Source organism: Equus quagga, chromosome 4 (genome assembly GCF_021613505.1).
Source record: "Equus quagga isolate Etosha38 chromosome 4, UCLA_HA_Equagga_1.0, whole genome shotgun sequence".
Lineage (NCBI taxonomy): Eukaryota > Metazoa > Chordata > Mammalia > Perissodactyla > Equidae > Equus > Equus quagga.
In genome coordinates this window covers 15,074,021-15,099,678 of record NC_060270.1, presented here as the reverse complement: position 1 = coordinate 15,099,678, position 25,658 = coordinate 15,074,021, and the positions used below count along the sequence as shown (strand labels likewise).

The following is a 25,658-nucleotide window of genomic DNA, read 5'->3' as shown; positions in this document are numbered from 1 at the left end:
TATCATGAGCTGACTTTTAAAAGCAAATACTTCTCTGCTTCTGATGATATGGCATTGCCGCAGAACTGTAAGTGCCTGCACTGTGACTCTCCTACTGGGCATGTCTGAGACTCCACATGGCATCTTTCTCAACCACAGTATCCTCTAGTACCATGATTATCTGCCTGGTTTTATGAACTTGGTGTAAAAGTTGGCATACTGAATTGTGTACCTGCTATAGATACTATTCTTGGTGTGGGGCCCACTCAAAACTAGCAGCCTTCCATGTCAACCTATAAGTGGGTCATAGTAGTGGTCTCAAATGTACAATATGCTGCCTCCAAAATAAAGTGTTGTGCTACTTAGTGGTAGGAAGTAGGGTTAAATAACTTGTCCTCCACTGTGGAGGAGATGTCCTGGTACATACAAAACACCAGGCTGCAAAAACGTTCATCAATGTGTCAGGCCCTGGATCTTTGTAGAATTTATCTTCTATCTCTAAAATGCGTGTGATTTTCCAAGGTATTCACAATACCTGCCATCTCTTGCTCATGAGGTCTGATTAATATGATGTTATCAAAAATAGTAGACCAATGTGATGCTCTGTAGATTGCCCAGATAATCTAGATCTTTTTAGATTATATTGTGCATGAGAGTGGAAATTTTTAAGTAGCCCTAAGACAAGACCATATTTGTATACTGTTTCCTGTCCATGTGAATACAACTGTTTTTGATGTTCCTTCCTGATGAATATTGAAAATAATGCATTCTCCAGATCAATAGCTGCAAACTGCAACTAGAGGCTGGTTAAAGTAAAGATAGCTTATTTAGCAGAGCAGCTGCTGTTGGGGCTACTACTTGGATGAGTTTGCCCTAGTCCAGTGTGCTTCACTGTCCAGTATTTTGCATGGGCCAAGCTGATGATTTAAATGGGGATATGATGGGGACCACTATTTTAGTATCCTTTACGTTTTGAGCTGATACTTATCCTTAGGTCTGTGATATTGATTTTGATTTGCTATCTTGGCCAGAGTGGGCAGTTTCGGAGGGTTTCACTTGGTCTTTCCTACTAAATAGCTCCTAATTTACAGATCAGAGACTCAACAAGAGGGTCTGCCAACTGCTATATATATCTATTCTAATTAAACATTTAGCAGTTGGGAAAATCACACCAGCTGGGCTGTAAATTTAGAGAGTCCACTGTGACATGAACCAGACACAAGATTTATTTCATTACTCTATATGCTCCTACTCTAACAGGAGGCCTATGATAGTGCATTGTGTCCTTACATATCGAGATCAATTCAAATCTGTATTCAAACAACCTTCAAATGATCTTGATAATTCCTTTTCCCCAGTGAATGGTTACCCAAGTACATGGTCATAGGTCCTTTAGGAAAGGACTAGGGGAGTGACTATTGCAGTGATTCTCAAAGTGTGGTTCTCAGATGCCTGGAAGTAATCAAGACTCCTTCAGTGAGTTCAAAGGTAAAAAATGATTTTTATAATAATAATATTACAATGCTGTTATTTTCCTTTCTTACTGTGCTTATGTTTCCATTGATTGTATAATAGAAATGTTGGTAAAAATTATGTCCCTTGGATGGCAGAATAGGAGATTCAAGCCCTCAAACCTCCACAGAAACACCAATTATTTTAACAACCACATGTGGATGAAAATACTTTATGGAATCCCAGGAGTCCAGCTGAGAGGTTGTAGCACCACAGTCAAGCAAAAGATCAAGAATAGACATACTGAAGATATTACAAACGTTTTCACTGTACCCACATCACTCTTCTCCCTAAAGCAGTACAGCTCAGTGCCAAGAGAAATTCCCTCAGCCTGTGATTTCTCACTTGAGGGTGAGCACCCAGCTTCCCTAGCCTTGCAGGATGCCTCCCAAGAGGCACACTTCTGTCTTGCCCCATGAAGAACACTGAAGGGATCAAGACAGCTGAACTGTCTGGGGGCAGCTAGGAGCAGGCAAAAGAGGTGGGGGGATCATGGCAGCCAGAGCATGGAACTCAACAACTGGCCACAGCTTCTACTGGCTGGCTTGTGGACTCTACCACAAGCCCTACCAAAAAACCCTGTGGGCTTCTTCACTTGTAGACCCAATTGACTAGCTGATGTGCTTCCCCAGCATTCCATGTGTCCCCTCTGTGGCTGGCACCAACTTTCCCACAGACAACATGCACCCCTACAGTGGTGTGCATGGATATCAGCAGCTATTTGACTCTGCTGGACTGGGAGAAGGTGTACAACCTTGAATATTTCAGGGCACTGCCCTGGGGTAAATAAATGAGAGGTTCTCAGTGTTCTGTCTGACTTTGAAGGATTGAGAGAAGACACACAATCCTAAGACTTCCTCCCCAAAAGATAGTAAGAGGAGTGGAGAAGAAAAGTCTGAGAAATCTCGCAGAATATGTAGCTGAACTGACTGGGGCCTTTCTTTCCAGAAGCCGGTCAGTAAAGACTCTTAGAAGTGACTCTTTCTTCAGATGTTAAGACAGCAAGGTAAGGCTTCAAGGAACACAAAAACATCAAGAAAAGGTGACACCACTAAAGAAAAAAACATTAAGCTCTAATGGCTGACCTCAAAAGAAATGGAGTTCTGCATATTGCCTGACAAAGCATTCAAAATAATTATCTTAAATAAGCTCAGTGAACTACAAGAAAACATAGAAGGACAATTAAACAAAATCTGAAAAACACTACATGAACAAAATGAGAGTTCAAAAGAGAGAAACCATAAAAAAGAACCAAAAATATTCTGGCGCTAATACAATGATTGAGCTGAAAAATGCAATAGACAATTTCAACAGCATATTCGTCAAGCAGAAGGAAGAATTAGTGAACTCAAAGACATATTTGAAATTATCCAGACAGAGAAACAAAAAGAAAAAGAATGAAAAAGAGTGAAGAAAATCTATGGATCTTATGGGACACCAACTAAAAAACCAATGTATGCATTATGGGAGTCCCAGAGGAGCATGGAAGAGAAAGGAGCAGAAAAATTATTTAAAGTAATAATGAGAGACAACTTTCCAAATCTAGGGAGGGAAATGAACATCCAGATCCATGAAGCCCAAAGAACTCCAAATAGGTTGACCATAAAGAAGTCTTCACTGAGACCTAATCAAATGACAAAGAGAGAATTTTGAAAGCAGCAAGAGAAAAGTGATTGGTCACATATAAGGGAATCCCATAAGACTAGCATATTTCTCAGCAGAAACCTTGCAGGCCAGGAGAGCAGGATGATAAATTCAAAGTGCTGAAAGAAAAAAATCTATCAACGAAGAATACTTTACCCAGCAAATCTATCCTTAAGAAATGAAGGAGAAAGACTCTCAGAAAAAACAAAAGCCAAAGGAGTTTATCACCACCAGCCCCACCTATAAGAAATTCTAAAGAGAGTTCTTTGAATTGAAATGAAGGGATGCTAGCCAGCAACATGAAGACATACAAAAATATAAAACACACTGGTAAAGGTAAGTATATAATTCAATTCAGAATACTCTAATACTCTAATGGTGGTGCATTACACCATTAACTCTAGTACAAATGTTAAAAGGCAAAAATATTAAAAATAACTATCACTACAATAACCTGTTAATGAATACAGAAATTTAAAATATGTAAATTGTGACATCAATAAAATAAAATGTGTGTTGGGGGAGAAGTAAAAGTGTAGAGTATTTGTTTGCGATTGAAGTTAAGTTGTAATCAGCTTAAAATCAACCATTATAACTATAAGATGTTTTATATAAGCCTCATAGTAACCATAAAGAAAAATCTTCTGGTAGATACACAGAAGATATAAAGAAAAGAGGGACTGTCCTGGTGGCATAGTAGTTAAATTCATGTGCTCTGCTTTGGCAGTCTGGGGTTCGCTGGTTTGGATCCCAGCATGAGCCTACACATCACTCATCAAGCTATGTTGTGGTGGCATCCCACATACAAAATAGAGGAAGATTGGCACAGATGTTAGCTCAGGGCCAATTGTCCTCACCAAAAAAAAAAAAAAAGATATAGAGAAAAGAATCAAAGCATACCACTACAAAAAAATCATCAAATCATAAAGGAAGGCAGCAAGAGAGTAAGAAAGGAACAGAGGAGCATCAAAATGGTCAGAAAACAAATAACAAGATGACAATAGTGAGTCCTTACCTGATAAATTCACTAAATGGACTAAATTCTCCAATCAAAAGGCATATAATAGCTTAATGGATTTAAAAAAACAAGATTCAACAATATGTTGCCTACAAAAGACTGACTTTAGCTTTAAGGATACACATAGGCTGAAAGTGAAGAGATGAAAAAAGATATTCCATTCAAATGAAAACCAAAAGAAAGCTGGGATGGCTATACTTGTATCAGATAAAGTAGACTTTAAGTCAAAAACTCGAGTGAGAGACAAAGAATGTCATTATATAATGATAAAGGAGTCAATTCATTAAGAGGATATAACACTTGTAAATATTTATGCATCCAAAATTGGAGCACCTAAATACATAAAGCAAATATTAACAGAACTGAAGGGAGAAATAGGTAGCAATATAATTGTAGGAAACTTTAATTCTCCACATTCAAAATTGGATAGATCCTCCAGATATAAAATCAATAAGGAAACAGTGGACTTGAACAACACTATAGACCAAATGGCCTAACAGACATATACAGCACATTACATCTAACAGCAGCAGAATATACATTCTTCTGAAGGACACACAGAACATTCCACAAGATAAATCATATTTTTAAAAAAATTGTTGTTTGTAAAAAATGATACTACAAAACAGAAGTTTTCAGAAACCAAATTTGAAGTAGATTAGGACTATTTTGATTGTCAGAAATTCTATAGAACCCAAAGGAAGGAGTGCATGTGGGTCTCAGGAACTATGGAATTGGAAACTTGAGCTAGATGAAGACTGTCATCTCTCTCTCTCTGCTTCTGCCTCATTCTTCCCAAGGTAGGTGTATTATTAGTCGGGGTTCCTCAGAGAAAAAGAACAACATCTGTCTATCTGTCTGTCTATCTATCTATCTATCTATCTATCTATCTATCTATCTATCTGTCTGTCTGTCTATCTATCTATCTATCTATCTATCTATCTATCTATCTATCTACCAACCTACCTACCAACCTAGCTACCTATCTATAGAAAAAGAGAGAGAGACAGACAGAGAGAAATATTTATTTTGAAGAATGGGCTCACACGACTGTGGAGACTTGACAAGTCCAAAACCTGCAGGGTAGGTCAGCAGGCTGGAGACCCAGGGTAGAGTTGTGTTTGAACCAGAGTCAGTCTACTGGCAGAATTCCCTTTCCCAGGAGGTCAATCTTTTTCTGTTAAGGTCTTCAACTGACTGGATGAGGCCCACTCACATTATGGAGTCAATTTGCTTTATTCAAAGTCTACTGATTTAAATGTTAATGGCATCTAAAAAATACCTTCACAGAAATATCTAGAATAATGTTTCACTATTTATCTAGGCTCTGCAGCATAGCCAAGTTGACATATAAAATTAACCATCACATTAGGAAAATTGGGGAAGTAAGAAGGATGAACTACTCTTCTCAGTTCTGGTTCCAAAACTCTTGAGAAAGTACTGATTTGTCCAGCTGGGTGAGGTGCCTACCACTGGACCAAATAACTTTAATCAGGGGTGGCATCTGGAGAAAGGATTGTAATCAGCCCAGCTCAGGTGAGATGCCCATGATGGACAATCCACTGTGGCTAGGGAAGGGGTGCAGGCAGGGTTACCTGGTACAAAATTGTTGTCAAGTACAAAACAAGGTGTCTCATAAATGGGAAATCATTGATTAATAGCTTATAAATGTAATTGTCAAATGTTAACATGTTTTTCCATTTAATATGGAATAACTTCTGATTTCTGTTTTGCGAGCCTTTCTGTTTAATTTAGTTGTGATTAACTGCTTTCTATCATATTGTATATAAGAATTTGTGGAGAAATAGTGACTTCTACTCCATGTAAGTACCTAAAATTGATTTCATTTACTTTTCTTTGAATATTTTCTAGCTTCAGTAAATGGTTCCTCTACGGACAAGATGCAGAGAAAATTAGAACTTCCTGCAGAAGGTAAGATGCTTTTTCTTCCTAGAGGCCAGTACTGAAGTGATGGAATGTTGAACCTCCTTGGAGACATAGCTGATGGTCTGGTCTGAGGGCCAGCCTTGTGGCCAGTTGAAGAATATGGTGATGTGAGTGCAGTGGTGTGAGGGACCCCGAATGACCCCGCTCCTCCTCCCCCAAAACAGTTCAACTATATTTGGAGATTGTAGAGATTTCTCTCTCCGGCTCTGTGCTAGGGTTTATGGAGGATACAAAGATAAGCAAGATGAGCAGGACTGTCAGAGAACCCTCAGGGAGCTTAGTTTTATGGAGGAATCCAGACATGAGCACAGCTGTCATATATGGCAGAGGAGACAAGCATTCACATCAAGTGGACCAGGGAATGTAGAGGAGGGAGCAGTTAAGCACCAAGGCTCAGAGAAGGCTTCACAGAGGATGCAGCATGTAAACCGAGTCTTAAAGGAAGAGGAGTATTTTAACAGAAAAAGAGCCTCATGTAGGGCATCCTAGACCATGGGAAAAAATGTGAAGAAAGACAAAGAAATGCAAATATGCTTGGTTTTTCCTTTCTGGAGTGTAGGGGCAGTGTAAGGGTGATAAGATTTCAAAGCCGAGTCAATTTGAAAAAGAGGGCTTACAAAGCCAATATAAAGACACTTAACCATTTTCTTCAGACAGTGAGAGATCTCTGAAGGGATCTCTGAAGAGAATGCTCTTAGTGTTGAGTGAATCACATCTGTGTTACAGAATGATGTACCCGGCAGCAATTTAAGGTAGGACCTGAAGAGAAGAGAGTTAGAGACAGAGAGAAGTTAGGAGGCCTTTGCAGAAATCTAGCTGTGGTGATGGGGAGTGAAACTATGGTATTGTAATGAGAAAAGAAAGGAAATGCCCAACAGCCAACTAGAATTTCTCTGTGTGCATAAGGCTGGATAAGACTGGAAGATATTTATAGACAAAGCATGCAGAAACGATGGGATATGACTGCTGGTTCTGGAGCAAATATGAGAATCTGCCCTCTGTCTTCTCAGTGAAGTAGGAGGTGAATCATCCTGCGGATCGCGGGAGGGTATGGAGAATGTATTTGTTAGGTGCCAAACACACTGAGTGTGGGGGTTGACTGGCTATTGGTAAATTATCACAACAGGTATGAAAAAAGAAAGAAGAGGATGAAGAAAGGGTGAAATCGTAGCAGTGACATAAGAACTATCATTGTAGGTGAAGGGGGATTGACTGAAGGTCGTAGAGCAGAGGAAGGTGAAAGAATGTCCACTGTGCTCGGAACCCTAACCACTGGAGTTACTTCTTTGGATACTGTGCCCCTGCTAAAATGCATATGTTCATTTGATTAGCTAGTACTTTCCTTTAAAAAATTAGAGGCAGATCTTAAGGATAAATAAGGCAAAAACATTAAAGCCTTCCACTGCTTACAAGCTCAAGTTCACAATACCAAAAGTAGAAGAGCCTTCACAACATGTTATGTCACTAGTCTCTTACCTTCCTGGTTTTATCGTCAGCTTCTTTCCCTTGTGCACAGATATGCTTACCCACACCCGCCTCCAGTTGTTCTCCAACAAGCCATGTTCTGGCTTGCCTGTAAGCCTTCGCCAAGTTGTAGGTTCCTTCTGCAAGGGGGTGCCACCTGGAGTGGTGGAAAGAGCATGAGTTGAACTGCCGTCTCAGATCTGCTTTAAGATCCTCCCTCTTCCCTTATCTAGTTATATGATCTTTGTGTGACTGTAAAATGCAAAAGCTTGAGTACATCACAGAAGAGGCAAGTGACACTAAAAGAGGATATGAGAGATATTAACTGCAGAGTTTAGAAAAAATAAGGTTCATCCACATAAAAATTTTGCCCTCCCCAGCTGGTTCTGCTCATTTTAAAGAAATGAAGTCACTGACACTCACCTCTGTTACAGGTGAGTTGTAATAGCTACACCTGGTCACTTCTGAGCAAACCCCAACGGTCATGAACACATGTCAGGTTATGGGAAAGCGTGAGTTTCTATGTTGGAATATGCTTGCAAGTCTTAATTTTTACTTTAAAGTATCGAAAAATAGGTCAATTTTATGTTTAATCCTGATAATTGTATTGAATGCACGGAACCAAAATCTGTGAGCAAACTTCACAGCTGAACTGTCTGGGATTGTATATGTGATGGAATAGGAAGGAAGGGAAAGTCGTTCAAAGGCCACGTTTGATATTATTACCCATTTGCAATCAGTTCCTTTTTTCAGAAAATGTACAGAGGAAAACAAGTCTTTTCTTTGTATTGTATTTATATACTATACTACATTTTCACTAGAAATAAATACTTCTAAGTATAAATACTTCTAAGATAAATACTTCTAATCTCTTTCCACGAAGCATCATCATTTTTCATTTTTGTGGGAGGGACCAATAGATAAAATTACAGATTATCTAAAAATCTGTTGATTTCACTGAGTTTATGATTCTTTGAATAAAAATTAAACAGAAACATCTCCAGCTTGCTCAACCTGATGCCATCTTAGTTACTTTTAGTGAACGTACCATATACTTTCTACATTTATGTTTGTCTGATGTGTCACCGTTCGGGATAGGTATTTAGTTCTGACGTTACTGGGTTTTTTTGCTTTCATCAAAACTTAGGAGGAGAAAATCACATCACTAATTGTTCCATTCTCTTTCATGAGGAGCATGGATTCTATGATAAATCTAATGGTCTCTATGACCAAAAGATTATATTTAGAACATTGTCTTTGTCTTTTAATTTAGATTCTGTTTTCTTCTCTGTTTTATAGGTATCAAATATCCTGAATTAATTTCAAAAAACTTTAAAAAATTTGTCAGACATATAATACATGTGTTTTCTTAATGATACATAATGCAGTACAAAATTGGTTAATCTTTGGATGAATTTAATGTTATATATATTTCATGAATGTTAATTTCTTATAAGTTTAACATTTCTGGAATAAGTTCTCCAGCAAAGCAATGTTCTAGTACAACTTTGTGTAATACGTTGTGGACAAATTTAACACAGGAAGTTCTTTATCAGGTTTTCTTTTGTTATTCTCCTTGTGTGTGTGTGTGTCCAGCCAACACTTCTCTGTCCGTACCTGTGGATACGAAGGCTGTGTTCGATTGCCCTTCCATCCTGTTGACTTCTGTGGTGGTAACAATGTGGCAAATAATCCTCAGAGGCAAGCTGTCCTGCACCAGAGCGTACAGGAGAGATAGAAATGAGACCAAGGAAGGAAACTGTACTGACGAGAGAATAACCTGGGCCTCCAGACCTGATGAGAACCTCGCCCTTCAGATTGATCCCGTGGCCACCACTCATGATGGGTTTTACATGTGTCAAATGGTAACACCTGATGGGAATTTCCATCGTGGATATCACCTCCAAGTTTTAGGTAAGTAACATCACACATTGCGGTATTTCAGATAGCTAGATTTGGCACTGAAACAAAGGTCCCTCTAAATTCCTTATCCCACATGTTAAGACTGAAGCATTTCTCCCTGGTCTCTGCAGTGCCCCCCGAGGTGACCCTGTTTCAAAGCAAGAATGGAACCGCGGTGTGCAGGGCAGCTGCAGGGAAGCCGGCAGCACAGATCTCCTGGACCCCAGAGGGAGACTGTGTCACCGAGCGAGAACATTGGGCCAATGGCACAGTGACCGTCCAGAGTACATGCCGCTGGGAGGACCACCCTTTGTCTAATGTGTCCTGCTCTGTCTCCCATGTGACCGGCAACAAGAGCCTGTCTTTAGAGCTGAGTCTCGGTAAGCATCTGCTTATTTTAGAGTAGTGAACTTGGTGCTCAGCCTTTCCCTCCATAGAAGATTATGAATTACCAGGCACCAGGTGAGAAAGCCTGTGCTCCTAACTTGAAGATATTCTCTAAAACTTAACCAGGTAATGCATTAGTGTGCTAGAGAAATTGTTGCTATTCCTTTATCAAGTAGAAGGAATTCATTTAATAACTTCTTACCAGCACATTCTCTAGATATCTTTATTCCAGTAGCCATAAAAAATATTATTTGCTAACTTAGTGATCTATAGGCTTTTACTTTGAGATTAATTGTTAATATAAAATATCAATACTTTTATATAATGTAACAATACTTACTCAGTAGATAGCCAAAAAACAGTAGTTATTTTCTCCCTGATTTTTCTATCACCACTTTGTTACCCTGAGTAAGAGATGTTTTCTTTCCCCCCTCTCTTGTCATCTGTAACCAATCCATCAATTCATTCACCAGATATTTATTGAATGTTGTTATATGTTTGAGGCTGGGGATACAAAGATGAAAAGACAAGGTCCATGTTTTCATATTGTTGTAGGGAGTATAATCCGGTGATTATGGGAAAAGACTTTGGCATAACGTGTCTTCTCATTTGCCAGCTGTGTGACCTTGAACAGTATTTAATTTCTCTGTCCTGTGGTCTCTTCATCTGTTAGATAAGGATCACAGCAACTGCCTCATAGGATTATTGTGTTAAATAAATAAAGTAATATACATAATTAAAAGAGTGCCTAACACATAGTTGATACTCAATAAATATTAGCCATTGTATTTATTATATTAGCAAATATTAGCTATCAAATGTTGGCTATTATATTTATTATAATATACATTGGCTATTGTTCTTATTATAATCATTACTAAAAATCATCATATCTTACTAATTATTCCTCTTAATGTCTCTCACATTTATTCTTTTTTTTTTGGTAATAGCTTTATTGAGATCTAATTTATATACCATAAATTCACCCATTTAGAGTATACAATTCAATGCTTTTTGGTCTACAGTCGTGTGCCACTTACCAACAGGGATGTGTTCTGAGAAATGTGTCTTTAGGTGGTTTCATCATTGTGCGAACACCATAGAGTGTACTTACACAAACCTGGGTGGTGTAATCTACTACACACCTGGGCTATACGGTACTAATCTTATGCAACCAGTGTCATATATGTGGTCCGATGTTTATTGACACATTATTATGTGGCGCATGACTGTATTCACAGAGTTGCACAAACATCACCACAATCAATTTTAGAATATATTCATCACTCCGAAAAGAAAACCTGTACCTTTTGGCTATCACTCCTTAATCTCACTATTCCTCCAGCTTTAAGTAACCACTAATCTACTTTATGTCTCTATAGATTTTCCTAGTTTGGATATTTCATATAAATGGAACCATATAATATGTGTCCTTTTGTGACTTCTTTCACTTAGCGTAATGTCTTTAAGGATCATCCGTGCGTAGCATGTATCAGTACATTCGCATCTATTCTTTATTTTCCATTGTCAATCTGCTGCTAGCTCTAGGCCCTTATTTTATACTTCTTGTCTCTAGACCTGTGCATTTATCTCCAGTCCTAACTGACTTTCCCTCTGTCGACCAAACGGTCAACCTACACTCTATACATTTTTTCCCTTCCACGTCCTCAGAGGCTTTGTTTCATTAATTATCCTTGCTCTCTTCTGTTCAATCTTTCCTGTTCCACAAATCCTTTCCCTAAAACTGATTATATAAACATGACTTTCTTCTCCCATGTTTACAGCTAGATGCTATGACTTCCTCACACTCTTAGTTCTTGCCTTCTACTCATATCCAAGATTTTTAAAAGAGGAATTTATGCTTATCTTCTGTTACCTCATATCTACTCCTTAGCTTACTTGCATTTATCTGCACAAAAAATTCTCTGACAAAAAGCACTAAATATCTCCCAGATGCCAAATAATATATGAAGTTTTCATTTCTTGTTATTAATTAGCTTCTTTGTGATATTTGATATGATCTCTCCTCCCTTCTCATCTGTTTTCCTCCCATTTTCACTTGGTTCTCTTCTTAACTTTCAGTCAACGTCTTAGTCTCCTTAAATAGATCCCTTTTCACCTATTCATCCCATGAACGAGGGCATTTTGATGGGTTCCGTTGTTGGTGGTGCTCTATTCGTCTCACCTTTACCCCTGTTCTTTGAGCAATCTCATCCATACCTATGGCTTCAACCACTGTCTAATTCTTGACTTGCAAAAGTGTGTTTTTACCCCAGATTTCTCTCCTTGGCTACACCATGATCAAAACCAACTTCCAATTGCACAGCTTCACTTGGATGCATCAAAGGCACCTCAGCTTGCATATTCCTAAAATAGAATTGCTTTCCTTTATCCCTTCATAAGCTCCACATCTATATTTTATATCTTGATAAATGACTCAAGCAAGAAACCTAAAGATATCCTACAACATCCTTCTTTTTATTCTCCATATTCAAAACCAGTCACTCTGTTTTGTTGATTTTACCTTAATGGTCTTTTAAAAATATGGACCTTTCTCTTATTCCCACTGCCTTCCTTGAGCCCATAATTATCTTTCACCAGGATTATTGCAATGTCCCTGTAACAGCTCTTCTGGCCCCTAACTTACCTCCCTTCAATTTATCCCCCACACTGTTGCCAGAGTGATTTTTCTAAAATGAAAACTATGGCACTCCCCTACTTAAATGCCCCCAGTGGCTCCTTTTCGCCTCATGGAAAGCTAAAGCCCTTTGACAACCTCCACCTGCTGCTCTCCTTGGCCTCATGTCTGCTGTTCTCTTGCCTGCACCCCACGCATATGGGCATTTGGGCTCCTCAATTGTGTTATGCTCTTTTATTCCTCTGTTCTCTTCTACTTGCAATTTCTACCTCTCCACAATGCACATCTCTCTCCATACTCTTATTCCAATCCCTTTGCTCAATTCCTAACGACGTTTTAAGACTTAGTTTGATATTGTTCCTCTGGGATAGTTTTCCCTTGCCCTGCAGTTTGATTAGCTGTTCTACTCTGCGCTCACGTGATGCCTCATGTGTGCCTCTGTCAGGGTACTTCCATAGCCCTGTAATTGACCACCGCTTCTCAGATTCCCAGTACAGTGTAAGCTCTTGACAGTAGGAACCACACCTTTCATTCCATATCCCCAGGGTGTGGCACAGTGCCTGACACGTACAAATAACTGCAGAATTAGGTTCAGTTCATCATAGACTTCATCTCTATATTCCCACTTTATGTTTCAAATACTACTTAACTCATCTTCAAACCTTGGCCTAAGTTGTTTCTTTCCCTTGAAAAGTCCTTTTTTCTTCTCTTAACATATTTAATCCTGCTATGGGCAAGGCTCAGTCACATCCCACTTCACCCTGACCTCCCAGTTAGAGTTGATTAAGCTTTCTTACTCCTTAGATGGTTTATCATCTGTAACGCTCCCTTAGCACTATTTGCTCTCTTGCAAATTACCTTTTCATTTACATGGGTCTGACTTCTCCAGTTGGATTGTGAGCTGTTTGAGGGCTCTGACTGTGTCTTCTTCTTCTTCCCTTACGGTGCCTGGGAGATGGCCTGACATTCTAGTTTAGTATTTGAGCGTGTTATTTAATGGAATGACATGACTTCTTGGAACCGGGAGTCAGGCTTGTACTTACAGTCCACGTGCTCTTTGGTTACCGTTTTCATGGGAGAAAAGACTTCAGAATGATGGTCCTAATTAGTCCCATTTTATCTTTTCAACAATTCTTGGGACCATTTCACAGATGAATATATAAAAGCAGGAAGACATAAAATACCCTTGTAGAGGGTTTACAGCAACTCAGTGACAAAACCACTTCACTGTGTGGAAAGTATTATCAGATAGTACTCAAAATACTAAGAATAATAATGCTCCCAAAGACTAACATTTACGCAGGAAGTTAGAAAGTACATTTCTTTTTTTCTTATAAAATTGGGAAGTATTAGCATTGCTTACTGCACATTTATTCATTCAGAAAATATTCACTAGAAACCTACCATGTACAAAACACAGACATGGTTCCTAAACTCTGTCATGAAAGAAGGCTACATTAACAACATTAGAATTGTAAACTAGAACGTGTTTTGATTATGATAGAGTATGAAAATTTAGGAATATTTTAAAAGTCTCTTTGAAACTACTGACTCTAATTTGTTAATTAGAAAAATCCTCGGAATGGCTCTTTACCCCTGCCTGTGTTGCCTGTGTTTAAAGGTCTCATAATCCGAGGATTTCCAGCATCGTCCTTACTGGTTATTTTCTATGTGAAATTTGCTCTTTTCTTGGTTATCCTGGTCATTGTGGCATTCATCTACTTCCAGAGGATTAATGGTTGCAGGTAGGCACTGAAGACTGAAAAATATAGGACTCATTAGAAAGAAACCATCATCATAAGACTTTGAGTTTATGATGTCCTGGGAAAAGCTTGACACATTTGTGGGTGCATTGTGCTTGTTTCTAAGCTCCTCGTTTGACATAAAGGCTTTGTTAACAACTGAGAGCCCAGGCAGAGGTGCCTGCAGCAAGGGCTTCTGCCTCACTGTAGTTTTTCCCTGGGAGACACCCATCTTAGACCACCCTTGGAGAATTCCGTGGGGGAAATGAGGTTTAGCTGGGGCTTCCTAAATGTTCACTTCTCGGTTTCTCTGCTGCTGAAGGCTTGTATTAATTCCTGCTTAATTATATATTTTATGGTTTTTTTCTAGAGCACGAAAATAAAAAAATCTGGAAGTCAATTTAGACTTGATGAGATATCCGAAAAAGCAGCCGGTTGAAATCAGCCTTCATGCTCAACTCCTACTTCAACGGCTCCTGTTACTCTGATACCTTTGTGTTTATGAGGATTGATGTGATAGTTGGCAATGCCCATTTCAAACTCTTAGCATACATATATACACATGCAAAAGCTTGCCGCCTGCCTTCACCAAATGCCTGGGATGACTCATCACTTTCCCCTTTGCCCTAGTGAGTTCTTACCTGCAAAAGAGTAACAGCCCTGCTTCTCAGCCTAAAGAGGAAGATGGCTCAGCAAAAGGCAAATAACAATGCTGTGCAGTTTCCCCACATTTCTCGTGTTCTTTGGATGGTGCTTTCATCCTAACTTCTTGTTTTCTCTGCCTACTTGAGATGCTAATCAATGTTGCAATGGCAGGAGCCACTACAAACACTGCCTTCAAGTCAGCTAGTTGCTGACCTTCCATTGCCTTTCTTGCTCGCTAGCAATTAGTGGGGCAGTTGTATTGCATTTCTGGATTGGTCATTGAATGAATGGCCAGCAATAATTTTTAGTAGTACCTGCATTTTTGAAGAAATTATAAGTTGATCCCCAAATAAGGAGCTGTTAGAGTCATTGGAGACGGTGCTGAATGTCACCTCATCTTTTAGAGCTCCAGTGTCTCAATTCCCTTTCTCAGTTCTCTTTCTTGTCTGCACTCCAAGTTGGAATGGATTAACGGTGGTAAGAGTAAGAGTGCTTGGTGAAACCCTAACATCCTCTAGGCCCACTGTAAACAGGAACCCTATCTTCACTGGTACATATGGTAATCCTATAGTAAAACATGTCCTTTTATTAAAAGAAAAAAGTTTTTGTGTAAAGTGGCAGGTGATTTGGGCTGTTACTTTTATTTTTAGCAAAACTCTAAGGGAGAAAATTAATGCATACTGTCTAGAGGATACTAATAAGTAGAATAGTCTAATCATTAAAACAAACAACCCCCAAATCTCAGTGTATTCATACCACAAAAGTTTAATTCTTGTGCACTTCACATTCCAATGCAGGTTGGTAGGGCTAAGGCAGGGGGCGGGAGTGGTTCTGCTCCAAGCAAGCATTTTATCTTATGGCCCTGCCCTTCTCAGAGTATTCTCCATTCGGCTGGTGAATGGGAAAGACAGAAAGAAAATGAAGAATTTTATGTGGGAGGTTTTTATGAACTAGGCCTGCAGTAGTAATCACTTCTGCTCGCATTCTATTGACTGGTACTTGTTACAGAGCCGCACTAACTTCTGTGAAAGTTGGAAAATGTAGTGCAGCCTTGGAAGAAGGAGAGTCAGGTTTTGGGTACATATAGCCAGTCTTCCCCTAGTAAAGGTGGAGGAAAAATGCTTAATACTTACTCCATTAGTAATTGAACATGAGTCAAGAAATAAATTAGCAAATAATGTCATATGTAACTTATATTAGCTCTTTTCTCTCTTTCTTTTTTATTATAATCCCCTCATGTTTAAAACAGGGCATAGAGTGGAAAAAAAGTCTAGTACCACAATTCTGTCACAGACTCAAAAATACGGTGGCACAGATTGCTAGCTGCCTGGTCCAGTGCTCATCTTCCTCTTTCTCCTTGTGGTAGATGATTATATTCATGACTCCAGATCTTTGCCCCTCCTTCTCTCCAAGTAACTGGACAGTGACTTTAGAGTTCCTTCCATAAAGAGAGTGTGTATTTCTTGACCCCATGTAATTTGCTTTATCCAGTCAAATGACGCAGAAGTGGCAGTCTACCAGTTTTGAGCCTAGATCTCAAGAGGTCCTGCATGTTTCTACTGCTACTCCATGAGAGCACGTCTGGCTAGTCTGCTGGAGGATGAGAAACACAGAGAGCAGAGCTGGGTCACCCCAGTCTCCTCCCCAACCCTGCTGTTGCGGCCAGACTAGACAACCCAATAGTCAGCGATCTCCTAGGCACGTGAGGAAGCTCGATCAAGATCAGAAGAGCTGTGTACCTAACCCTCAGAGGATCTCAGACATTTAAGCAATCGTTGCCACAGAGGTTTTGTAATTGTTACTTAGCATTATCGCGAATTAGGTCTCTGACACATTGCTCAATAACATAACTCCAATTTTATTTGGTATGGGGACATACTTAGCTAAAAGACATTTCTCAGTTTCCCTTGCAGCTGAGTATGACCACCCACAAAAGTTTTGCAAATGAGGTGTAAACACAATCTTATGTGATATTTTTAGGAAAGCTCTTTAAAGAGAAAGGAGAGGTCCTCTTTTGCATTTCCTCCTTATCCCCTAGACTACAACGTTGTTGTGATGATTGGAAGTCCAGCTGCCGACCTGGGTCATAAGTGACACTGAGGATGGAAGCTACTCACTAAGTTGGTGGAAAAGAAAGATGAAAGGAGCCTGTGTCCTGATGACAATGGAGTTGCCACACAAACTCTAGATTACTTACCTATAAACTTCTTTTGTGTGAGAAAGAATGAACTATTTTGTTTATGCCACTGTCATTTTGGGGTTTACTCCATATGCAGTTGAATTTAATCCTGATTGATACAAATACCTAGTTTGCCAATCTCAAGGTTTGCTGTCAATCTCGTAACATGGGTTATGGTCTATTTGTGTGCATTTTCTTTCTTCCTCTAGACATAATGAAACAGATGGAACTTCAGAAGATAGTAATCATAGGTGTGAGAACCATCTCTATGACAGGTCTGGAAGAATTGCTGGTTATGTAAACTAAAGGGATGCTGTGGGCTTGTGATAGGAAAGGGCTTGAGAATCTGGGGATGTGCAAAGACCACCTAATAGTTAGCCAGTCCCTAGACATGTGAAGGCATGTCTGCATTATAAGATTAGGAAGGTAAAGATACTGTTGTGGACTCCCTGAGAGGATGTGAGCAGGAGAAACAGAGGAACTGAAATCTATGGGACTTTACTGTGTTAACCCTTTTTCCACTGAAAGGACTTCGTCATTCCCAGAGGAGATTCATCTGAATTCATGCTTCTTCTCTGTTCCATTCCCACCACCATGATTTTCTGGGTGATGTCAGATTAGAAGAATGAAGAACTACAGCTACTCCCTACCAACCTCCTACCCCTGCATAAAGATAAAAACCATTTTTCTTTTCTGAACACACATATGCACATGTATATATGTGCACAACAAATTAATTGTGGTCCTAAATTGAAGGAAGTTAGGAACAACTTTTAGCAAAACACCAATTGAGAGCCACTAGATGGTGCTTCAACTTAATTCTTTTTAACATTTTGAAGCAAGCTAAAATCGACTAACCTCAGACGGTAATCTGGCATTTTTTCCTCTAATTTTTCCATACAACTGCCTCTCCATTTACTAACTATTTAGGTCTTCTTGGGTAGTTTTGGAACAATTACAGAAGGAAAGGAAAATGGTTTCAATTAAAATCAAGGAGAAAAAAGAAGTTTCCCAAACTTGAATTATATTATTCCTGTACTTCGTTTTAGTGGAAACATTTTATTTGTGAAATGAGATAGACGGGGATCTTAATAGCGTCATTTCAGGAAAAGGGGAAATGTGAGGATCTCTTAGCGATTAAACCAAGATTAGTACTCACTTGTTTCTTAAGCTGGAGAGTTTAGATCACTCAGTCACTAAAAAGGAAATAGCTGCTTGTTAGTGTTAATGGCAGCAGATGGTTGGAGCTACAAATAAAATTAGCTGGCTTTCTCTACTTCCTGGGTCCAACCCCATATCTCCTCCCCCATCATCTTTTGGAGGCATACATGGTGTTATAAAGCTGGAAGGAAGCCACCGATAAAGTAGGCCAACTTCCTCATTTTACAAAAGAGGAAACTAAGACTCTCAGAGTTAAGTGACCATTGGGTGTTACTAAGAAGCCAGCCAGAGTGTGGGACTCGCTTTGCTTGCTGATGAGAACACTCACAAAGTGGACTTTACGTTTTTCTGTTGGACTGAGAAGTGGAGTTCAAGAGGGAATTCATGGGAGTCTTCAAAATGATCACAAGATGAAAAAGTGGAACAACTCGTGAAATATGAGATTCATTACTATCTTCAAAGAAGGATTAGATATTATTATTGTTAAAAATTGAGTGTCACCACATGCCAAGGACATCACATGCCTAGTGCAGCACATCTAAACTTTAAGAATACAAGTGCAATGCAGAGATTTTTAAAATTTGTCGTTTAAATCTTACTTCAGTCCTTTTGACAATCTGGAAGCAAAAGAAGGGGCAGAAGGGAAAAATATATTTGTGTAGAGAAATGCACCAACAGTTTAGATGGGAAAAGTAGGGCCCAGGTTGTAGAATGCATTAGGAATGCCAAAATAAAGGCAACTAAAATGATTAGCACAATAAGAAAAACTGTGCTCTCTGGGCTCCAGAGAAAGGAGTTTTGGGGGCCCTTAAAGAATCAAATAAAAGAAGAAATAGGGGCTGGCCTGGTGGCACAGCAGTTAAGTGCGCATGTTCTGCTTCAGTGGCCCGGGGTTCACCGGTTCAGATCCCGGGAGCTGACATGGCAGTGCTTGGCAAGCCATGCTGTGGTAGGTGTCCCACATATAAAGTAGAGGGAGATGGGCACGGATGTTAGCTCAGGGCCAGTCTTCCTCAGCAAAAAGAGGAGGATTGGCAGCAGTTAGTTCAGGGCTAATCTTCCTCAAAAAAATAAATAAATAAATAAAAGAAGACATAGAATAGGCCTTAGCGACAATGAGAGAGTTGATTGGTCATAAATTCTCTCTCAAGGGATAGCTGAAGAATTGTAGAATTAAGGATACTTCTCTGTTAACATTTAGTTAAAGTCTGTTACGTCCAATAGCCTTCATGTGATTAATGGTGCGTTAGAGATAAAGGAAGAGGGATTTCTGCCCACGTTATGGGGGAAACAGTGCAGAGAGGGCAGCAGTTGGCAGGACTGGTGATGAGAAACCAAGGATGACCTAGAATTGGTCTGGTATTTGAAGTTTAGGATTAGAGATGACAAGAAGCCAGCAGGGGAAGGCAATAACTCCATCAGACATCTTCAAAATGCCTGGGAAATTGTTGAACTTCCCAAAATTGCACTGGCCAGAGCTTGAGTTATTTTGTTTGGATATTAAAGGAAATGATTTTTCTAGAAGATGGGAACTCTTAGGACTGTTGGGAATTGAAAGTATGATTAGGACAAGAAGTTCACAGTCTACCTATAGCGTTATTACTTGAACTCTGAACATTTAAATGTACTATGTCCTGGTAGCAGAGAGAAGAACTCCGTAAACTTTGAAGGTCCTGGCTATAACTAGAGTCTAAAATTTACCTTCCTACTTCCCTGTGGCTTGTAGCTTATAATTTCATGGACTAGAAGAAAGAAACAGGGAAACAAATAGGGGTACTCAGAAATTCTTAAGTTCCTAGAGTTTTCTCCTCTTTTTAGGAACCTGTGAGCTCTTTCCATTACTAAACACCCATAGTAGGCCATAAAGATGGTTCAAGATCTGCCCAATGACTGTATCTAACCAGGCCCAGTAAGAGTCAGGGCCCACAGTGCTCAGACGGGAAGCAGCATCCTTTGTTATTTTTCTCTCTTGGATGTGTGCCTACCTGCACATTCTGGGAAGAAAGGTAAGCATTTCTTTGTCCATGCTGGCCTATATGTCTGTGCTGAGAGCTGTAGTTCTGTCCGTTGCCAACTTCTCATATTCTCAGACAGAGTGTGCACCTGAAGTGGTATCAAAGGGCCAGAGGGCCCCCAATTTGCGTTGCAGTGGGCAGAATGGAATTTGTGCCAGCAGAGGACAGCGTATCTCTGAATTCTTAGGGATTAGCATGGTGCCTGGCACTTCTGTGCATTGGATAAATGGATGGACAGATGATGGAAAAAACACAACTAGTTCTGGAAACAGGGTCTTAAGTGCTAGGGTCTCAAGTGACCATTTAAGTTGTTTATGCTTAGGCTGCCTATGACACTCACTTTGATATATTCTGAGTAAATTCATTCATTCATTCATCAAATATTCATTAATTACTTGATACATGTTGACCATAATACTAAACTCTAAAAATAAATGAGTAAAATGTGAATCAAATATTAAATAAAATATGATCCTTGAAGACTTCACAGTGAGGAAGATAGACATAGAAGCAGATCATTAAAATCCAGTGTTGATGCTATAATAGAGGTATATGCACAATTCTATAGCAATCAAAGGAAGGAATACCCAATTCTGACTAAATGTGTGGCCTGTAGTTCAGGAAAAGCATTGGATAAATTAGAAGGCCTTTAGCTGCAAGAAACAGAAATACTTTCTGACACTCAATAAGGATATTTATTATATAAGTCATATATATCTTATATAAAGCATCCAGAAATAAGGCCAACTTCAGGTCTGGTTGTTTCCATGGCCCTACAGAGCCATGAAGGACCTGGATTTTATCCTTGTCTCTGCTCTGCCACCATCAGTGTTTGCTTCATCCTCATGCTGGAAGTGAGAAGATAGCAGCCACCCCAAGCCCATACAGTATGCTTGGAGGAAGAGGGCTGACCATTTCTTCCTCAAATCCCATTCTACCAGAGAGGACCAAGAGCTCCCCATATGCCTCCTCTCTTGTCTAATTGACCAAGGACACAGAAAATTCTTTATACAACCTCTGGCAAATGGAATGAGATCATATGGATGTTGATTATGTCTTCTGTGGAACTGGGCTAAAGTCAGGACCTTGACCAGGCGCACGTCCTGGTGGGAGAGGAATGGAGGCTGAACAAAATTGGAGCTTTGTTAAGAAAGTATAACTGGAGAATGCATACAAAACCTTGACGAAGGAGATGCTAACAATCAAACTGAGTTTTAAAAGATGCATAGGAGTGCTGCATGTGAACTAGGGCAGAGAAGGAAGACATGCCAAAAAGAGAGGACAGCATAGGTAACAGCAGGCAACTGTGACAGGGTATGTCTATTTCAAGGCAATTGGGAAACTGTCTCTATCATATTCTCACACAAGTCCTCATTTCATGAAGTCATCTGGGGACAGAAGACTGCTATTCTATTAAGAACGCCAGAATAGTTTTGCAGATCCAGCAAATCTTGATGAATTTATAACATTTTCTGAACAGAATGTCCAAATCTTGTGACTGATTCACCCAACACTGATTTTAAGATCAAACAAGGAGCCAAGAACATTGGACTATACACAATAGAGAACCAAAGAGAGGCCAGGGGAGCTCAGGCCAGAGCAGCATGGGTCTGTTGGATGCTGTCACTCATCTCTGAAAGGTGAGACTTGGTACCTGAGCTGGGTAAAGCTGGCAGAGGTGAGACACTTGTCCTTATTCTGGTTTCCCCTCATGAAATACGGAAATAATTCTTTCTCTTAACCCAGCTGAATAGAGGGCTTTGAGGATAATCTCCATATCGTTATAAATGTCCTTGGGAAAGTTGCTGTGGAAACACAAAGTCTCATTATTCATCCTACTTGTTTTCAAATGCCCATTATGCACACATTAGTATATCGGAAAAACTTGACAAGGTGTTCTTCTCTGAAACTTCTTTCCTTCCTAAGACACAGAGACCCCACACACGGACACCACAGACATAGATTCCCATTTCCAGTTATGTCTTCTCTGTTTTAAGGCTCCCATGCATTGAGGACAGAGCTCCTCAGAGGTATGGTAATCACCAGAGAGGAAAGAAATGATTGTCTCTGCATAGGTAGAGGGAGGCCATGGGACTAATCAAGAGAATTTGAAAATTTAACAAGCGGGAGAGAGAAAACATACACAAGCTCAAAATCAGAAAAAGAAATTTCAATAAGATTCACTAACACAGGAATTGCGAAGTTTCACCAAATGTTAAGACTCTTGGGGGAAGAGAAATGAATTGCTTTCCAAGCTGCTGTTATGACTTGCCTGTTAATAAGAATGTGATCCTCCTGGGAAAAGAAAGTTTATGAGATTATGAGATTAATCAGTTATTCTTGCTTCTTAACACGATGAAAATGCTTGAGTACATCACATCTCTTCAGTTTCTCTTTTACCTTATCTTTATGAAAACAGAGCAAGAGACCTATGGAGCAGGGTGGTTTGTGGCTAACACAAGAGTTTTAATATATTTCTGAAGGGCATCTTGTCTACTGTGTAGCTTCCTGGGGTTCCGTGGGGGCTACGGACCGTGGAGAGGAAGCAGGTCTCCTCCTTGGTGGGAACTGTGTGGAGAGGTCACGCAATTGGAAAGACTAATTTTGTATGTTACTGTCCACCCTTGGAATGGACATAAGCACTTCTATAGACCTGATTGATGCTCTGTGGGAGATGGGAGCCAAACCAGGTTACATATTTTGCGTCTGACTATAAGAGTTTACAGTTTACTTACAACTTATGCACTCCCAATATACGGCTTTTGGCCTGAGGACACCATCTGCAACATAACACCTTTAAAAGAACTCTCCCACAGACTTTCCCATATTCCATGTAATGGAAAATCACAACGCCACACCATTTACAAGACATTGAAAACCAAGGAGTGGCCCAAGATGTCAGCTCCAAGAAACTACAGTAAATATCTTGGGATTAGAAGGAATGATTAAACAACTAGCATTCCAGCAAGAAGCATCTGTCTTTTGTCATTCTCCCCAAAGCAACATAAAATGTGCAGAGGAAGGCAGCCATTTCAGTGGGGGCGAAGGAGGTCAGCTGTTTGTAACATTTTCCACCATTCCCTTACAGCTAAAACCCAAATCCCATTACTTTCCAACTGCCTATCAAAGGAGGGTGTTTGCTGATGCAGCCCAAGGAGGCCTACTCGCTATCCATGGTAACCCATGGCAGCCCCTGCGTCCTGGAGGAAGATTAAATGGCAGAGCCTAGGGAGGAGCTGGATGTGAAACCATGTCCTGATGCCAAACTCGCTCGGGTATTTAAGATTTTTATTTTTTTTCTTTTTAGTTTTTTTTCAGATTTCTGTCCAAAACATGCTTTCCTTGGCAGCCTCCCTAGAGGACTGTGAAGTCATAGTGCATAAACTATCCAACTCTTACCTCTGCAGGATGGTAAAACAGACTTAAAACTTGCAAATTGCAGCTGTTCTTGGGCAGAGGCTCTGGCCAGCGGAAACCAGCAGACACACTGGCAGTGTACACGCACCCTGGAGGTCTGCAGAACAATCTGTCTTCAGGCTGTCATCAAGCTGGGGGCCAGGCTATCTCTGTTCGTCCAATCACCCCAAATCTTTACCTAACTTCTCCTAGTTGATAGTGTTCTTTTCTTTAATGGCTACTTTTCAAGGCGAGTAGGAAGTGCTGAATTTGTCGCTGTATTTCTTATTTACATATAAAAGATTAGAATAGTTCCACCCTACCTCTGCAATCTGGCCTTCCACTGTATCTATTCTTCTTTCCTACCCACATGCCCACTCTCCAGCTTTCCCAGAAATTTCTCTCCAGCCCTTCCTGGCTGCATTTTCTGTCTGGTTTGTGCTGTTCCTCCTGTGACGAAGACCTTTACTTCCACCCCTGCCTTTCAAAAGGCTGCCCTCTCTCCAGTGCTGCTGCGTCTATGAAACCTTTCCAGGCGCCTCATTCTGGGCCTGGCACTGCTCCACCATAGTACATCTTTTTGTAGTAGTTTCTGGATTATTAAGACCCGTGGCTTTATAGGGTTGTGTACAAGTGTCCCCAACACTAAATTGTGAAGTCCATGAGGGCAGATGTCAGGTCTCAATTATTTTTATATCTTCCAAACACGTAGCATGTGCTCAATAAATGTATGCGGAATTTAAAATTTAAAATTTGAATTTGAATTTAAAAACTCAAATAATAAAGACTGACAAAGGTATGATCATTAAAAGGATACACAGATACATTTGACTACATGAGTAAAAGAAGCTTTATATGACAAAGATAAAGAATGGGAGAAAATATTTGCAACATATGTAAGACAAAATACTATTACTTTGAATATGTTAGCTCCAACAAATCAGAAGAAAAAGACAAAAAGTCCTATAGAAATTTGGGTAAAAGATATGAATAGCCATTTTACCAGATAGGAAATAGAAATGTCGAAAACACATATGAAATGGTATTCAACCTAAGTAGTGATCAGGGAAATGCCAATTACTAAAAAATCCAAGATGCCATTTTTTTCACACATCAAATTGGTAAAATTACTAATTTTGATAGTATCAGCTAAGAGACGTATGGGGAACAAGCAGTTTCTGATGAAGGTATAAATCAGTGCAGTCTTTTGGACAGAGTTTACAAGTATGACCCAGGAATTCTACTTTTCAGTATCTACTCAAACTACTACTGTTCACGTGTGCAGTAGGTAAATATTGCAACATGGTTTGTAATAGCAAAACTGGGAAACAAAGCTCACTATCCTTCTTTAGGGTAATGCAAAGCTATGTAGCAGCTAAAAAGAATAAAGTTGCCTCTGCAGAGATGCCCTCTCTGTCTATCTAAAATACCACTCGTCTGTATCTTTTTTTTTTTGAGGAAGATTAGCCCTCAGCTAACTACTGCCAGTCCTCCTCTTTTTGCTGAGGAAGCCTGGCTCTGAGCTAACATCCGTGCCCATCTTCCTCTAGTTTATACGTGGGACGCCTACCATAGCATGGCTGCCAAGCAGTGCCATGTCCGCACCCGGGATCCGAACCAGCGAACCCCGGGCTGCCGAGAAGCGGAACGTGCGAACTTAACTGCTGCGCCACCGGGCCGGCCCCCGTCTGTATCTTTTTATTCCACTTTCTTTTTCTTCGTACCTATCACTTCATGTTATATTACTTATGCACGTGCACAATTGACTCTTATCTTTCTCCCTCTCTAACATGTAATATTGATGGGAATAGAGACTTGTTCTGTTTTTCCGTGCCATTTACACAGTTCCTGGCGCACTGCCTGGCACACACATGGGCTCCATAAATGGTTATTGACTGAATAATGTGGAGCTGTATATAGTAACATGGAGTATCTTCAAGGCATGCTGAATAAGAAGAAAAAGCAAACTACAGAGTAATGCATATAGGATGATATGATGTATGTAAAGTAAGTACAAAAGGAATTTTTT

The 25,658-nt window shown here is 39.8% G+C and overlaps 1 protein-coding gene across 2 annotated transcripts in view; it reads left to right on the top strand.

Moving 5' to 3' along the window:
* LOC124238448 (cell surface glycoprotein CD200 receptor 1-like) overlaps positions 1-15,597 on the top strand; it is a 32,597-nt gene extending 17,000 nt beyond the window's left edge. Inside the window, exons 2-6 of one of the 2 annotated variants that reach the window (XM_046659417.1) lie at positions 6,026-6,085; positions 9,161-9,478; positions 9,598-9,846; positions 14,113-14,236; positions 14,604-15,597. In XM_046659417.1, coding sequence (XP_046515373.1) covers positions 6,026-6,085; positions 9,161-9,478; positions 9,598-9,846; positions 14,113-14,236; positions 14,604-14,616 — 764 coding nt within the window. In that variant the 3' untranslated portion in view covers positions 14,617-15,597. The remainder of the gene's footprint in view (positions 1-6,025; positions 6,086-9,160; positions 9,479-9,597; positions 9,847-14,112; positions 14,237-14,603) is intronic. The other variant, XM_046659418.1, reaches the window with a different exon arrangement.
* Positions 15,598-25,658: the final 10,061 nt, after the last annotated feature.